At 32.3% G+C, this 18,391-nt stretch overlaps 1 protein-coding gene across 1 annotated transcript in view; it reads left to right on the top strand.

Annotated features, from left to right (window-relative positions):
• The first annotated feature begins 1,293 nt into the window (after positions 1–1,293).
• LOC145268668 (polycomb protein suz12-A-like) overlaps positions 1,294–18,391 on the top strand; it is a 97,423-nt gene continuing 80,325 nt past the window's right edge. The window contains exons 1-2 of the mRNA XM_080124157.1: positions 1,294–1,675; positions 12,691–12,927. Of these exons, the coding sequence (XP_079980283.1) occupies positions 12,729–12,927 (199 nt within the window). The 5' untranslated portion in view covers positions 1,294–1,675; positions 12,691–12,728. The remainder of the gene's footprint in view (positions 1,676–12,690; positions 12,928–18,391) is intronic.

Raw genomic sequence — 18,391 nt, 5'->3', positions numbered from 1 at the left:
TGAAAAGAGCACTCAAGATGAGAACAGTAGTCCGAAGAATCCAAATGATACAACTAATCAATCCTCATCTCAAAAATTCAGAAAGGTAACGAAGAAAAAGAATTATACTTCCCTCTCTCTCTCTCTCTCTCTCTCTCTCTCTCTCTCTCTCTCTCTCTCTCTCTCTCTCTCTTCTTCCTTCCACTTGCTTTTTTTCCTTCCCTCCCCTTTATACAGAGAACTAATGGCCAATTTGTAAATCAGAAAAAATAAATTAGTCATAAAATTTGCCAGGAATTTTAGGAGCTAACCGCTTCAATATAAACTTTTAAACTAACTTATCACTTGTTTTCATTTTTTCTTTAAAATTCATGGAACTTTAACAGGGCTCTACATTGCGAGTAAAACAGTCGCATTTGCGAATGATTTTTCAAAGTGGCGACTAGAAATAATGAAACGCTTATCTTTTGGCGATTGTATTTCTTTCACTGACGATCTTCCAAAGTTCACTACTGAGCAAAAAATATTTTTTCATTTTTTTTTTTTTTTAATAAAACGAACAAAGTTAAATTATTTAAACAATAAAAGTTTAATAGAACAATATACTAATTTTTTTTTTATCGAAGGCTGTTTAAAAAAAAAAAACATCTGAAGAAATTAGAATGTTTTAGCTTCAAATATCAACATAAAATATTTTTTATATTTATATTTATTACACTTATTAAAGCAATACAGGAAATATTTATATATATATAGAATGAAGATGCCATATTCCAAAAATCATGTGAGTTTGGCTAGTAAAATTCCTATTTGGCTAATAAACGAAAGTTGTAAGAATTCAACTAAAGATAAATTTGTCCATAGAGCCCTGTTTATATTTTCTAGTTTACATAGCAACACGCCCAACTTAACTATTCGTTTTAAAATCAAGGTGTAGTAGACGTTCTTCGGATGCTGAACTTCAATTTCCTGTTCTCTCTCAGTGTAGGAGAAATCCTTCACGACTGAGACAGTTTTTATATAGGTTTCTTTTTCTCCACGTTAAAAAACAACCCCGGTGTCTAACTCTGTCCCATGGGGAGGCACTGTAAATAGGAATTATTCGTTTTGATTTTTTTTTTTTAAATTAATATTGAATAAAGTTCAGTTTTAGAAAACTTTTAAAAAATTAATAAAGCTATCATTCACTATCGACCTGTTAAGTTTTTAGTATGTCATCGATTGTACTAAAGTGCATGACGTCATATCTTTTTTATCGAACAGGCCTGATTAACGACGGTCGCTGCTGCTGCTGCTGCTATCCCATGATGCCCCGGCCGCTTTGTGTGCGCCAACTTCCCGCGGAATTAGACAGTCGCGCGTGGAGGGTCACTCACTCTCTCTTCACAACGAAACCGCCCCATGTCGTCAGGCCATCTGGGGGGACAACGGCAATTGCTGTAAATATATACCAGACCCAACGGGGACCAGTCACCAGAATAACATAAGTCTAAAAAGAAAACCAGGCAGGGATCCCTAAAAAAAAAAAACGACAGCAAAAAAAAAAAACTATCGTTTAAAAAAGTGAGGGGGGGTGGCCACAATCCAACCATTCCCTTTGGACTGTCTAAAAAAAAAAAATCGCCGTCTAACTTTTTATATTTATATATCTGGTTTATGTTTGTATTTTATTTGAAATACAAAGGAAATCTAATAGGTTTGTTATTATTTTTATTATCTTTTACTTTTAATATAGATCTGTTTATTCGCTGTAATGATGCAGTTTTATTTTTAGCTGTCTGGACTAGATAAATATTTTTTTTATGTAGGTTTTTATGTATATTTATTTAAACTATACTAATTATTAGTTTCCCCTTTCATTTCAATGTGTTTTTGTATAAATAATCATGGTGTCTGCAACAGTCTAAATATGATCTTAGCTTAACTATATATTTCATATATATATACATGTATATATACACTGCCATTTTTGTTTCTTTTTTTAAGGCAAGCACTTTTATAACCGGTTCCGCTTTTTTTTTAATTTGCGTACAAACCGCGAAATTTATATATATATATATAAAATATACTTTAAAAAAATTTTTTTTAGTTATTTATTTAGCAAATAGTTTGTCCGTTTTTTTGTTTTTTTTTTTTAAATACAATTTGCAAAAACTGAACAAACCAAACAGTAAAATCGAAAAACCTTTCTTCCGTTGTAGAAAATAGTTTTTTTTTTTTTAAATTTTACACTTAAGGATTTTTCTTTTTTTTATTTATTGGTTTAAAAAAAAAAACAACTAAAAACACATTAAATTTTGAAATAATTGAACTTTTTTTTGTATGCTTAACATTTTTTTAACATGCTTTTTTTTATTGTATGTTTAAATAACTTTTAGAGTATGTATGTGTGTGTATATATATATATATAAGGTACCAGTGAGTGCACTTACTGATCCGTGCTGAAATAGCGTTATTGCTATTTAAAAAGCCATTCTTAACATGGGGAGGGTGTTTTGTACCTATTCTATACTTTAACCTTACAATTGAATAAAGAAATATCATAAAACTTTAATTAAACTTCGAAATATGATTTTTTTTAAAAATAGCGCGGATACTGTACTACTGCACTAGCACCTCTAGAAAGTGTATGTGTGTGCGTATATATATATCTTTAGCAGTATTTGTTATATCTTTTTTTTTTTTTTTTTATTCCGTTGAACTTTTCTTTTTCTACTAAAAATGTGCTTACAAGTAGAATTAATATTTTAAAACTTTGCCCCCCCCCCTTCACACTTTTATCAATTAATAATAAAACGTTAAACAAAACTCGAACCTTAACCCAAAAGTGGTTTGGGGCCAAAAGTCGCTTAGGTTCAAATTATGTAGAAGCACCAATAAAACTTTTAGTTAAAGCAAGAAAAATTTGGTTCTTATGCACTTATGTTACCGTACTATCTTTAAAGGTTTTTTTTGGGGGGGTAACGACCTGCCCCACCCAGCGTAGTATAAACACCCCAACCACCTATGTTAAGAACGGCTTTCGGAATAAACACTCCCCCTCAAACCTCCATGTTAAGAACGGCTTTCTAGGTTTGGCTGTTTATTTCGGAAGCCGTTCTTAACATGGAGAGGTCGGTGTGTTTATACGCTGGGGCACATCGTAAAAATTTACCTCTTTAAAAAAAAAAAAAAAGAAAAGTATTTTAAAGTTTTACGATACTTTAATTAAATTGTTAGGTGAAAGTACAGAATAATTACCTAACGCATTCCCCCCCCCATATGATTTCAGCACGGTAACACTAGTGCAGAAGTACCATTTTCTTTCATTCAATTGTTAGGTGAAAGTACGGAATTGCAAAACGCCTTCCCTTTCCCCGTTTTAAGAATGGCTTTCAAAGTTATTTTAGCATGGTAACATAAGTGCATAAGTACCGAAAATTTTACTCTAAACTTGTTTAAAGTTTGGTATTTCATGCAGATTAGGGACCTTGCTATTTCATTTTTAGATATGATTTTCAAGCTAAATTCAATTTTTACGATATCTTTAATTGTTGGCTTTCGTTAAGACTTGCACTTTGTTTACAAAGCCATTCGGCGGAAGTGACGTCGTACAAATTTTAAGGTACGGATGATCAATACTGAATATATAAAAATGTGGGTTTGTATTACTGTACACATAGATTCGAAAAAAGTTGTCAAAAAAAAAAACAAATATATAACAAATAAATGTTATCAAAGGTAAGATAAGTTACTTTTTCTACCTAATTGGATAATTTTTTTGTGTTTTTATTTAATGTAACATGTTTATTCGGCTCGAAAAACATACTGTGTTTACCGATGTATTGGAAAATTCAAAATGACTCTCTCGTTAACACGGTAAGTTTGGGAAAAGGTGTTATAAATAATAAACTAGACAAAATACTATTAAAAACCCACCGAATATATGTCAACTTATGTCACGGTAACTTATATTGAGCGAGTTTCTAACAGTATTTTGTCTAGTTTTATATTCATAGCACCTTTTCTCAAACTTACCGTGTTAACGAGAGAGTCGGGCGCCATTTTGAACTTTCGAATACATCGGTAAACCCAGTATGTTTTTTTTTTTTTATATATATGTTTTATTCAAACGGGCTTTATTTGAACTTAATGGACTTTTTTTGTATTTATTAACTTTTATTCTTTTTATCAAACAAAAATAGAATTTTTATATTGACATATTATGGACTGTTTTTCGAACATCGAAATAAATTATAAAATATGTATAAAGTCTATTTTTTATGTCTAAAAATTTGTTAAAGAGTTAAAATAAACAAAGACTTTTCGTTAATATCTATAAAGTTTATTTTTTATCTCTGTAAAAGTTTGTTGAAAAATTCAAATAAAGTTTAGAATTTAATTTAAAAAAAAAGTCTTTCTTTCTTTTTTTTTTTTTTTTTTTTTTTTTTTAAATAAAACTGATTTTAAAATTTCGATGTTTGAAAAACAGTCCATAATATGTCAATATAAAAATTCTATTTTTGTTTGATAAAAAGAATAAAACAGTTAATAAATACAAAAAAAGTCCATAAAGACTGTTTGAATAAAACATTAAAAAAAAAGGTTCATTCTATACGGTTTTGATCATCCGTAGATAAAACGTCACTTCCGGCAAATGGCTTTGTAAACAACGGGTGACGAAAGTTAACCATAACCCATTTCCCTTTAAAATGACTACATTTTTTGGTATGCTGAAACCGAATATCGCATTTAAGTTTTTCGCAAATAGGTAGTTTTCCGGATATAAAGCAATGTCATTTATTATGTTATTGCTGGTGGCCATCTTGGTACGCGCGCGCTCGTGCGTGTAAACGCAACCCCGAGAAGCAACAATTTGATAAACATGGCAGAAATTGGTTATGGTTAACTTTCGTCACCCGTTGTTTACAAAGCCATTTGCCGGAAGTGACGTTTTATCTACGGATGATCAAAACCGTATAGAATGAACCTTTTTTTTTATATAAGTTTTATTCAAACAGGCTTTATTTGAACTTAATGGACTTTTTTTTGTATTTATTAACTATTTTATTCTTTTTATCAAACAAAAATAGAATTTTTATATTGACATATTATGGACTTTTTCGAACATCGAAATTTTAAAATTAGTTTTATTTAAAAAAAAAAAAAAGACGGTGTTTTTTTTTTGTTTTTTTTAAATTAAATTCTAAACTTTATTTGAATTTTTCAACAAACTTTTACAGACATAATGGACTGTTTTTCAAACATCGAAATTTTAAAATTAAAGTTTTATGACCCTTCTAGAGTTATCGAACTTACTTTCGAATTTGCAAGACTGCCAAATTGATTTCCAAATTATGAACATTTTAGCAAATACAGTAATGCCAGCGACAGAACTAGCAACAACAAATATAGTATTCAGTGATGTGATTAAAGAAACGTCCTCTGCAAATACACTGAATATCATGAAATGGTTGGCACGACGTGGCCTAATCGCCAACCAACACATGTGTACAAAATGTACTGACCCATGTCGAAGTATGAATCTCCAACATAGAAATGGAAGGCGCGTTATTGACGGCTATTGTTGGTCTTGTTCCAAATGCAAAAAAAAAACAATAAACATTAGAGCTGGTTCCTTCTTTGAAGGTAGCCATATTTACGGCTACAAGACTTGATACAAATTTTGTATTGGTGGTCGTTGGGGGAACCAATAGTGACTGTTTGCAAAGAAACTGGCGTCTCTAAAAAATCTGTAATCGACTGGTATAATTTCATGCGCGATGACGATGCTAGAAAATCCAATACAATTAGGTGGTCCTGAACGAACAGTTCATGCATCGAAAATATCACCGAGGAAGATTCCGTCCAGGTCAGTGGGTTCTGTGCATGGTAGAACGAGAAACGAACTTGACAATGATGGTGCCAGTCGAAACGAAAGATGCTGCCACCCTATTACCAATCATTTCACAGTACGTGAGACCAGGCACACGGATTGTGACAGATGGTTGGCGCGCCTATAATACATTACCGAACCATGCTGTGGTAAACCACCGGTATAACTTTGTGGACCCAAATGATCCTACTATTCACACAAATCGTGTGGAAGGTAGCTGGAATCTTTGCAAAAATAAATTCAGGTCCATGCGGGGGACTAGCGATGCAAATTTTAATAGTCATCCACAAGAATTCCTTTGGCGGCGGCGAATCAAAGGCAATTATTTTGGGAATATAATGTATTGGATACGATTTTTTTATGATGTATGAGTTAACTACATGAACAATGAAAAAAAAAAACTTTTTCTTTAAAAATTTTTTAAATTCTATGTTATAAAAGATCTATAAAGTCTATTTTTTTATATGAATGCAAAAATTTGTTAAAGAGTTAAAATAAACAAAGACTTTTCATTAAATATATTTAAAATAAATTATGAAATATGTATAAAGTCTTTTTTATGTCTGTAAAAATTTGTTAAAGAGTTAAAATAAACAAAGACTTTTCGTTAATATCTATAAAGTCTATTTTTTATCTCTGTAAAAGTTTGTTGAAAAATTCAAATAAAGTTTAGAATTTAATTTTTAAAAAAAACACCGTCTTTTTTTTTTTTTTTTTTGTTAAATAAAACTAATTTTAAAATTTCGATGTTTGAAAAAACAGTCCATAATATGTCAATATAAAAATTCTATTTTTGTTTGATAAAAAGAATAAAACAGTTAATAAATACAAAAAAAAGTCCATAAAGCCTGTTTGAATAAAACTTATATAAAAAAAAAGGTTCATTCTATACGGTTTTGATCATCCGTAGATAAAACGTCACTTCCGGCAAATGGCTTTGTAAACAACGGGTGACGAAAGTTAACCATAACCCAGGAATTGAATTATACTTGAAAATCCGATCTAAAAAAAAAAAAAAAAAAAAAAAAAAGCACGGTTGGTATACTGCATAAGAACCCAAACTACAAATACAAAGTTGAGAATTACAGTGGTTATCTCCAAGTTCTCCGTCTTAACTTCCGATTTTTTCTGACCTGGAAAGGTCCCTTCTGATTGTTTACTAGACACTGCCAACCGAATGTGGAAAAAAAAAGAAAGCATGATTCCGTGACGTCAGACTTGTGTTAACTATGGAAAAGCAGAAGCAACTTAATTTTTTAAAACATTTATCTTCTTCAAACCACAATAATTAATCTTTGTTATAATTTTGTTACGTTTTAAGATTTAGTTTAATAATATTATAAACATTTGTATATTAAATATGAAATACGGTTTTACTGAATGTAAATGTATGTACCGGCTTCCATACATTTATCTTCAATTTGTACCGGCTTCCATACTTTTGTTCGGTAAAAAGAGACAAACAAAATATGGGGGGGGGGGTATATAAAATGTCTAATATTTGGAATATTTTTAAATCGGTTTCAATCTGGCGATAGAATAGCTGACACGAGCCATGTTTATATTAAAACTTAATATATATGTAACAGAACATTTTGAAATAATGGAATTTTAATCTTTTTAAAAATTAATTTTTAGGAAGTTTTTTTTTTTTCTTGGCAATTCAGCTGATTATAGTATATTAATTCGAAAAAATGCTATTAAAAAAAAAAAAATTAAAATTATATCATTTTTTTTAATTGCAACTTCAAGGTAAATTATGGTTCTATATGTGTATTTAAACTTTTTAAAAAAAAATGTTTTTTTTACTTATTTGAACTATGTTTCAGAAATATAAATTTCGATCGATTTAAATATATTTTGTCCGAATTTCGAAAAAAAATAAATAGGGGAAGGGGGCACGCACTAAAATAAAAATATTTCCTCTCGTATATTTTACGGAAACTGCATTTTAAATGTAATTTCTATTCTAAAATGGATAAGTATCGAAAATTTCACAAATCTGACCATTAGTTGATTTTTGCTAGATTTATTAAACACGGGTATGTGTTCACGTTCGAAATCTCTACTTAGATGAGAACGTTATTTTAAAGCGCCAATTATGTAAACACGATTTTCGTCTCGAAATTTCATTATTTTCGTTCGATTAAAAAAAAAAAATTTTTTTTTAATTATTACTGGTTTATTTTGCCCTTCTTTTAAATGGTACAAAAGTTATATTGATAATATTAATTTATAATAAAGTTGCATCGTTTTACTTATGAGGGTGTATTTTTGTGGTGAATTTTGGAGGCGCCTAAATGGTACCTACGTAATTATCATGTCACAAATAGTAACATATCCAAAAATTACGAAAAACTGTTCCGATACGGGCAAAAAAAGGGGGGCGATAAGATTACATGCTGAATTGTACATATTGAGTCACGTGACGTAAGCAAGGGGGAAGTAACTCGGTTGAAAGCAGACAATTTATTCAAAAAAACAAACATAACATTTGTGAATTGTTTAAAAATAACAGTACTTTTATATTTAAACTAGCGAGGAGTACCCGGCGTTACCCGGGTGTTTGGAGGGGGGGGTAAAAAAAAGTATGCGGATCGAACCGTTGAGGCAAAGTTGTAAATTAAAGTGTTAAAAAAAAAACGTTTGACCTTAACCATTGCTAGGTACGTGAAAGAAAAATTCAAAGTTAACATATCTCAAAATGGAACAGCTCAGCAGAAAGAGTATGCAGAGACCATTCTAATGATACTTGAACCACCTCTGTAGGATAAATAAGAAAGTTACAACAATTCTAAAGCTGAAATTTGAGGCTAATTTTTGACAATAGAATCAATGGATTTCCTTAACAAAGTTGTGACCGATATCAAGATTTTTCACAGTTATTTTGTCATAACTTTCTTATTTCTTGTCTGATTTCAAAAAAACAAATATCACTGGAGAGCTTATTGAATGGAGAACAAGAAAATATATTTTGAAAGTTTATTAATCAATTATTTACAAGATTAAGAGGTGAAGGGGGATGCTGGGGCGGAAGATACAGTCAATTTCTAAGGCAATATTACATCCCCGCATATGAAGTCTGATCAAATTAAATGCTTTTTTTCTGTATGAATACTTTATCCCATGACGAGTACGTACGATGTATATTTTTTTAATATTTCCATTTATTTAATGTCATGAATAAACTGCAGAAGCACCGTTTTTTTTTTTTTTTTTTTCTCATACAAACACCAATAAATATAATTTTTTTTTTTTTACATTTCTCATGAACTTTTAGCATATAAATTATTAAAATTTATTTTAGCATATAAATTAAAATTTCTTTTAAATTATTAAAACTTTTAGAATTTAAAGTTTGCAAAATGTGCATAATAAAAAATATATTTATGAAAGTTTTATTTTTAATTTTAAAAATAACTTTTTTTTTTTTTTTTTTTTTTTTATTGTAAATTGGTTTATTAGTTTATTATAGTAAAAAAAAAAGTAACAAATGGAAGAAAAAAAAAAGCAGCTCGAAATGATAAAATAGAAAAAAAATACATTGACGTTTGATTTTGCCGGGGAGAAATGTTTTGGTTTAAAGAAATTAAAATAATTTAAATCCTAAAAGTTCATTATGCTGAAATAAATTTTAATAATTTATATGCTAAAAGAAATTTTATACTTTTAGCCAGCTGTAGTCTGGTGTCATTCCTGTCGGAAAATATTTGTAAACAAAGTGCGTAGGTTAAAGATGGCATTAGTGAAATTTTGAAAATTTTCGTAACGGCTTCACATTTTAGGTAAACTGAAAACCAATGAAGGTAAAGTCATATAGGCTTCATATTTTGCACAAATAAGGTTTAATATCTATATTAACGAATATATATAGTTTCAAAACTATTACAAATTACCTTCAAGTCGAATAATGATGACTTAAATGACACAAAACTTCACTTCAAAAAATTTTTCACTTCTACTGAATGTATGAAAACAATTCAAATACCAGCATGTAGCGAAACATGTGTGCTATGTCATCAGTATCCATGCTGTGTAGTTAAACCCCCCCCCCTCAAGTTACCAGTGCCACTTAACCCTCGCAACAGCCTTGACGTTTTCACATACCTACCATTGCCCCACCGCGAGATGCTAACGGAAATACGTTTGAATTTATTTAATTACTTGGATTTGGCAGGTGCCCGTTTTAATGAGTTAATGAGGTCAAGTTTGACGGCGGGATAGCATTCATTTACTGCGAAACGTTTTTTTTTTTTTTTTTTTTTTTTTTTTTTTTTTTTTTTCTCAAGATGTTATAGGAAAAAGACTAACCCACATGCGGCAAGCGACAAATGTTGAATTTTTATCTTCCTGAAATCGAGCAAATTAAATAGACAGGCGAGCTATTACGATGTGAGATATTACGATTTATGTGATATAAAAAGTTGTGAAGCAACCGACCGCTTCTCTGAAAGAAGCCTTTTGTAGACACAGAAAAAACGAACACACACACACACATACATACATACATACATACATACATTTTCGCTTTTATATTTATAGATAACAAAAAATACTGAATTTCAATTAAAACAAATGGTATTTACGTAATTGTCATGTCGCAAATAGTAACATATCCAAAAATTACAGAAAACGATAAAGTAGAAAGTTAATCATAAAAAATTACATTTGTAAAATGTAGCAGTTTGGGTGCAAAATCTTGCGATTTGAATTGGAGAGTTAACAGGGGAGGAAATTAAGTTTTACATTTCTCAGAAATCTAATTCCAAAATTCAATCGGTTATTTTTTATAAAAGAAAAAAAAAATTAATTCACAAATTGTATGTTTTGTTTTTGCATGTTTTGTGACCCTGTCGGTGGGGCATTAGAATACACCAACTGCCCCCTGCAGAAAGTAAAAGTCCTTCAATGGGGTCACCTGTTGACCGTCGGTGGCAACTCATAATGTCTAAGGACGGAATCCTGGTGGTTGAACAGATCATGTTCAAGGACATGGAATTCAACTCTCCACTTTGGCCCTTACTTGAGCTAAGATGGGCAGTTGAATAGGTCTGATCCAATCAATCGCTTCAGACAAACACAACAAGAAAATACACGCACACTCCCCACATTAGACAATAAACTGATTTAGTAAGCGGTAGCTAAAGGGTCAATCAACTTAAAGAATGGATAAAATATGGCTGGAAGACTAACATCTTTCCTAGAAATGAGGCCATTAGAAAAGACAAAGGAAACAAGTGCTTGAATCCATCAGCAAGAGTATACTTCTCTTGTATCCTTGTTGCGTTGGGGCAAACAGGTTCCTCCAGTTCCCATAAAAGGGCTCCAAGGCAGGTAGGGAGCAGGAGAAATGAAAAATCTAAAATATGTAAATGTCAAATAAAAAATGTTTTTAAAAAACCACGAAAGTTTCAGATAAATCTAGTTCAGATTCAGAAACAGAATCCCAAAATCAAAATCTTTGTTTTTATTATTATAGAAGCACCCAAAGGAAAACCGATAACAAGTTTCTCCCTTCAAGATAGGGAAAATATTTTCAAACATCAAACCTAAAATGGTCAAGAAACTAAATAACAGCACACTACTAGTGGAAGTAGAAAGCCAAAAAAATCTTCAAATGGAGACTTTTCAGCAACTAAAAAGTAAAAGTCTATCCCCACAAAACTCTGATTACCAGGAAAGGGGTGATCGGGAGTTTAGAATTATCTCCTTGGAAGAAAACAAGTCTAACTTGAGAAACCAAAATGTTATTGATATAAAAAGAATCCAAATTAATAGATGTGGTTAAACTATGGATATAAACTCCTTCATTCTAACTTTTAAGACCCATCAAACCCCAAGTAACATCAAAATAGGATATGAAAAAATAAACACCCCTTGCTAGTAAAATATGAATGCCATCAAATAACAAACTATTAAAACATTACTCGAATATACCTAGTAAAAATCAACTCCGAAAGCATCTAAAAGTTTGAATTTTATATACAGCATTAAATGACCCAAAGAAGATCGATATGCTGGTTAAACAAACATGTTTTCTGAATAAATTTTTTGTTATACATAGTTTCGACTGAGTTACTTCCCCCTTATGTCATGTGACCCAATATGTCTGCCTCAGCATGTAATAATATCTCAGTATTTTTACCCTTATCAAAACTGTTTTTCACAAATAATTTTTTACCTTACCATTTTCCATAAATTTTAGGATATATTACTATTTGCGACATAATTCCAGCTGACAATATGGTTGTCTTCGAGTCTAACGCAAACAAGTTTTTGATGAGCCATTCCATATAAGTTAGCAAATTTACCGAATTTCCATTAACGATTACTATATTGTCCAATTTCTAGTGCACACTCTTTAACCTTTATCCTCGAGTGGCCTCTTGGCCTTAAGTGGTGCTGCCTATGTAAAAAAAAAAAAAAAAAAAAAAAATTACATATGTACCATTTGTTTTACATGAGATTTAATTTTTTTTTTTTTTTTTTTTGTTTATTTAAATATAGAAGAACCAATTTTTTTTTTTATATATATATATATATATATATATATATATATATATATATATATATATATATATATTATCCGCTATTATGCAAAGAAGGTACCGTGCTGAAATAATGTTATTTAAAAACCCAATCCTGACATGGGGAGGGGGGGGTAACTATTTTGTACTTTCACCTAACAACTTAATAAACAGAAGATACTGTAAAACTTGAATTCAACTTAAATACTATTTATAAAAATGGAAAACAAATAGCTCAGTACCTTTTCTGTAGAAGTACCTGCCTATTATTCTTAGCATTTGTTTCTTCTTTCTCTTTTCTTTTTAAAGACGGACACAAAATTTCATCCTCCCCAAATTCGTGAGACATGCGGCCCCGGAAGCGCGAGAAAGATAAACTGGGTGAGAAACCGAACGTCCAGCCGCACGCCACCGGGGGCGCCACTCACCATTCGTCACATGGGGCACCTTCCTCGCACACACAAAACCCCAACCACCAAAACACTTTGGATACACAATTCGAAACCGTCAAAGCTGACCATGAACTCTTCCTACAAGCTTTTGAAAGTAAGTTTTGAAAAAAATAAAATAAAATTAGTGCTTGTTAAGATGAAGTCGATAAATCGATTTTTTTTTTTTTTTTTTTTTTTTTTTTTTTTTACTTCTACAGTTTAATCAAGACATTGAAAAATTAAAATATGAAAGGGGGGTTATATTGTACATATCCGTTATGCAATGAAATTCTAAAAAAAAAAAAATTCACTTTATTTCATCAAGTAGTTTTTTTTTTTTTTTTTTTTTTTTTTACAGTAAAAAAACAATTTGATACCGAGCAAAAGTTTTTTTCAGGAAGAGAAGCTAGTATTAAAGATGGGGAGGGAGTGTCGGTGCTGTAAACTGAGTTATCTCCCAGGGGCATGTTAAAAAAAACTTAACGGTATCTACCTTGAACGTGATGTAAAAAAAGAAAAAAACTACTTGATCAAATTAAGTGAAATTTTTTTCCGGAGATCTTCAGTCCAAAGCGAATACGTACAATATAACTTTTTTTTTTTTTTTTAATGTCTTGATTAAACTGTACAAGTGCCTTTTTTTTCTTTTTCCTTTTTATTTATATATATATATATATATATAATGAACGTGTCTGTGTACATTTCTCTATGCAATAACTCTGTCAATTTTTAAGTCTACAGACTCGAAATTTTGATATACAGGGTACTGAAATTTGGGAAAATCGATGTGATCAGTTTTTGGTTAGAAATTTGGCTGTTAAGGGGTCAAAGTTCAATGATTTGACCTTTGAGAACTCTACCAAACTCCTCCGACAATTTTGGGTCTAAACACTTGAAATTTTAGATATAAGTTCCTTGGACATGGATCTAACTTAATAACTTGATTTGAACCCAAAACAAATGTTAAGGGGTCGTAATAGGGGTCAAAGTTAAAAAATTGACTTTTTTTTTTCTTTTTTTTTTTTTTTTGCTCAGCATACACCTCCAAACACCCGGGCACCCATGCTAGTATATATATATATATATATATATATATATATATATATATCTTTTAAGCAATATTACATACTTGTCATATCGAAAATAGTTATATATGAATAAAAAAAAAACATTGCGAAAATTTGATTAGAACAACTCATTGTTTTCAGTTTTAAAATAAGTCTATCGCTATAAGCAACAAATATTGCAGCCATTAACAACTAATCTAAAAGATTCGTCCTGAGTTATGTCCCTTCTTTAGTCTACTTTATTATATCTAAGAAAAATGCAATTTTACCCAACTTCCGTAAAAATTTCTATTAACTATAAATAACATTTCTACTATAAGAATTTTCGTAATATATTACTATATATGGATATGACAATATTGTTTTTGCTTAAAACATTTTTAAAAATATCGATCTGTCAACTATTTAAACAAGAAAAAAAAAAGGGGGGGTGGGGGTCCAGATTTGAAAACGTGGTTAAAAAAAAAAAAAATGTTATCAAAGGAAGTATAAGTTACTTTTCTACCAATCTGGAAAAGTTTTTAGTGGTTTTACTCACTTTAAAATGTTTATTCAGTTTGAAAAACATAGTGTCGAGCATTAGGTGGGAACAAAAAAAATGGCTGCGAATTGATACCTAAATATTTGACGTCTTGTAATGACTTAATATAAAAATGAAACACAATACTGTTAGAAACCCACCTAATATGTTATGGCACATTGTCATCATCATCAGAACAGGCTCCTTATCCGGACTAATGTGACTCTTCCTCTCCAGAGTTTCCTGCCTTCCATCAGCTGCCTCAGATCTTCGGGTTCATAGTTGGCGTGTGCTATCTGCTGGATGTACGTGGATCTAGGTCGTCCTTTGCTTGCACGTCCATGTCGTGGGGTCCATAGCAATACGTCACTCACCAATTGCTTCTTAAACAGTTACCAGCAAATTGTAGGCATCTCTCCTTGATGGTATTAGATATGGCAGGTAGGATGCCATAAAGTTGCTGCTTCGTGGGATGATTTTGCCAAGATATATTTAATACTGTTCATAGTGTATGTGCTGTCTAGTTTTCTTCCCACTCATTTGGTGAGTGTCCAGGCTGTAGCACCGTAAACAAGGACAGACTCTACCACTGCCCTGAAGAATTGCCTTTTCAGTTTGTCAGTTAGCCTTGAAGTCTATGCTGAATGTAGCCTATCCAATGCTGCCCATACTTTTGAGATGCGAATTTCGATATCTCTTTCTGTGGAAATTATGTTGCTGCCCGGGTATGTAAACTTGGCGACTTCTTTCAGTGTTGATCCAACCAGCGCCCTGATCTCTCCTTTCACATTGTAAGTCATAAACTTTGTCTTATCTGCATTTATATGGAGACAATGTCATTTACAGACTTTTTGCATAACAGTGTTTGCACATCAGCAGTGTTGTTCGCGAACAAAGCAATATCGTCTGCGTAATCTGCATCAGTTATGTGTGCTGGTTGAGGACGTCTGTTTCTGGATTCATTTAGGGTGAAGCCTAGCGTGTTGTGTATATCAACAGAGTTGCAAAATACGTAGTCAAGACAGACAATGAAAAGAAATGGGGCAAAAGTATCTCCTTGTAGAACCCCAATGCAGATGTCGAAAAATTCAGTGTCCCCATCTGGCGACCTGACCATTGCTTGAATGTGCTCATATAGCATCATGATAACATTAATGACGTCATTTGCTTTTAATATGGTGATCATTTTTCCTCTATGTACGGAGTCGAACGCTTTGGAGAAATCTACAAAGATCATGACTGCCTCAATGTTTTTTGTTTTGACTCCTTCAATCAGTTTCCTAACAGTAAGTATTTGACTAGTAGTAGAGCGATTCTTTCTAAATCCATTTTGGTTCTTCCTGAGCACTTCTTCGATCTTTGGTTGGATACGATTGAGAAGAATGACATTGTAGATTTTTGCTGCAATTGGAGTGAGTGTTATTCCTCTGTAGTTGCTTGGTATGTTTAGGTCACCCTTCTTGGGGAAGGGAGGTATGCATCCTTCCCTCCATATATGAATAATTTTTTGATTATATACAGCATTGCATGAATCAAGAAAGATGTTATTGAAGTCATCTGTCTTCCATACTTCAAGAAGTATGTTATCTAAGCCTACAGCTTTACGATTCTTGGTCTTCTTTAGTACATTTAGAAGTTCCTCCATTGTAAAATCACCCTTCTCAATATCGAGTTCCTGTACAACAATCGGCTGAATTGGTTAGTCTGTCACTTCTGGTTTGTTTCCAAGTAACTTTTCAAAATGTGCTTTCCATTTCGAACATGCATTTTCTGGGGTGTTTGGTAGGCGGTTTGCGGCCAGATATCTCATTAACTACTTGCCAAGCCAGATATGATTGATTGTTATCCGCAGCATTCTGGATTCGATCTATTTGTTCTTGAACATACTTCTGTTGTTCTGATAGGTACATCATACTAAGCTCTTGCTTCCTTAGTTTTGTATTCTATCGAGTGAGGTATTTATGATGGATTTTGTCTGTTTTTTTAACTCTTCTCGTTTTGATATTATTTTGTCATTTTCCCACGGTACTTTTCGCTTTACCTTGGGCTTCAGAGGTATACACTTCTTTGCTGCTTCTTGGTGCAACGAACAAAGTTTTTATAGGTGGTATTAGCGGTTGGTTCCTGCTCTTGTGCTAAAGCATCAAATCTCTTTCGCAGTTCGAATATGAATCTCGGTTTGATCTGATTGTCGTGTGACAATGTTGACCAGTTGTAGAGCTGTCTAGATGATTTTTTTTATTTTTTTTTATTTTTTTAGTTTTATTTGCTCATAGACTTAACTTCAACTTAGAGGTTACAATCAGTAGATACACCATAGAAACTGCTATAAGCTTCAGTTATGACAGCTATTAATCCACTTCTTATTCATAAAAAGATAGTTCAGTTGTGCCTTGTCTCCATTTGGGGATTGATGGGTCCAGAGCTTATCGGGTCTTTTCTGAAAACGGGTGTTCATGCATTGTAGGTTGTTTTCAAGGAGAAAAGTTAATAGATACTCTTTATTTCAGTTTGTTCCATCATGGAAAGAGAACTTCCCGTCCATATGTTCATTCATGTCACCCCTGATAACCAATAAATTATGTTTGTGGATTGAACACACTATTGCTGAGAGTTCATCGTAGAAATTCAGGATCTGACGTTGGTAGGGCTGTAGCAACAAATAACAGTAGTAGCAGGATTACCACTGAAGGAAGCAAGAATTATCCTTTGTGTTATCTTCTCAGCACTGTTCACTGATTTCAATACTCGAGGGCTAAGCAGAAGTCCTACTCTCCCAATGGTAATATTTGTCGAATTTTTCCATGCTGACGCTGATACTAGTGTCCAGCTGTTACCAATTTCATGGTACTTTATGTCCATGTCGTTGTGGAAGAGGCAGCGCTCTTGAATACACACAATATCGATATTGTGTTCTTTGGATGAAGCAACAAGTTCTAATATTTGAGATGTGGGTTGAAGCGTCCGTACATTAAAGGATATTTTTATGTCTACTTTTTGCTAGCCTAGTTTTTGGTGCTGTAGCAAACTTATAAATAGTTGTGGCCACTGCTGGCACACCAATTCGCGACCTTTGGTTATCCGTATGACGGTCGAGGCGGTATGGAATTCTGGTTTAGTCATATTGAATCTTTCCATAGCTCAGATAATATCACCTGTGTGAGCTACGTCTACAGGCGAATCGCAATAATTTCTCAATTAGACTAGTTGAACCTGCTCATTGATCTCTGGATGATTCTTCCGCTCAGCGTCTTTTGTGCCTTGCCATTGACTGGTTCTTTAGTTCTTCTACCAAGGCGCATAACTGTCATGCTGCCCCCAATGACGTTACCAGGGCTCATTAGCCAGTTCAGGTTCGACATCAGTTTTCCGTCATGAGTCGTCCTACATGATTACCGTAGACTATATCCTCGTTCTGCCACAATTTAGGTCTGAAACGAGTCTCTTTCATCTGACGCTATGGCCTGTTGAGGCAATCCTATACTGTTGTCACCTCCACACGAGCTATGACGTAAGGTTGGCATTTGCAGAGATTCAGACACTTTTTATCAATAGGATCAATATGCTCTTTGCGGCATTTTTAAAGTAATGAAAAAATTCTTTACTCACATAAGATTTTGTTCAACTGACAAAAGACGCAAAAAAAAAAAAAAAAAAAACTATGATGTCTTTTGTCTGACATCTTAACCCCCCCCCCCCCCCCCCCAAAAAAAAAAAAAAAAAAACTTGGTCAGAAGACTGTAAATTACTAGCGAGGATAGGAAAAAAAATTAGTATGGGAAGAAAAGGAAATAATCTCATAAGTTCCAAATTATGGCAATGTTATTTTTCTGTTTACACACGCGCACACACACACACACACACACACACACACACAGTTGATGCAAATTAATAGATACCACCTTAAGAATTTTCGAGCATGTTCTGTGTAAAATAGTTTCATCCACGTATCCTCCAGGGCAGATCTAGCACTAAAATAAATGTTCATTGAT

Source organism: Euprymna scolopes, chromosome 44, assembly GCF_053919585.1.
Source record: "Euprymna scolopes isolate OS-2025 chromosome 44, ASM5391958v1, whole genome shotgun sequence".
In the NCBI taxonomy this organism is placed as follows: Eukaryota; Metazoa; Mollusca; class Cephalopoda; order Sepiida; family Sepiolidae; genus Euprymna; species Euprymna scolopes.
The sequence above is the reverse complement of the archived record's forward strand: the minus strand, read 5'-3'. Positions and strand labels throughout refer to the sequence as shown.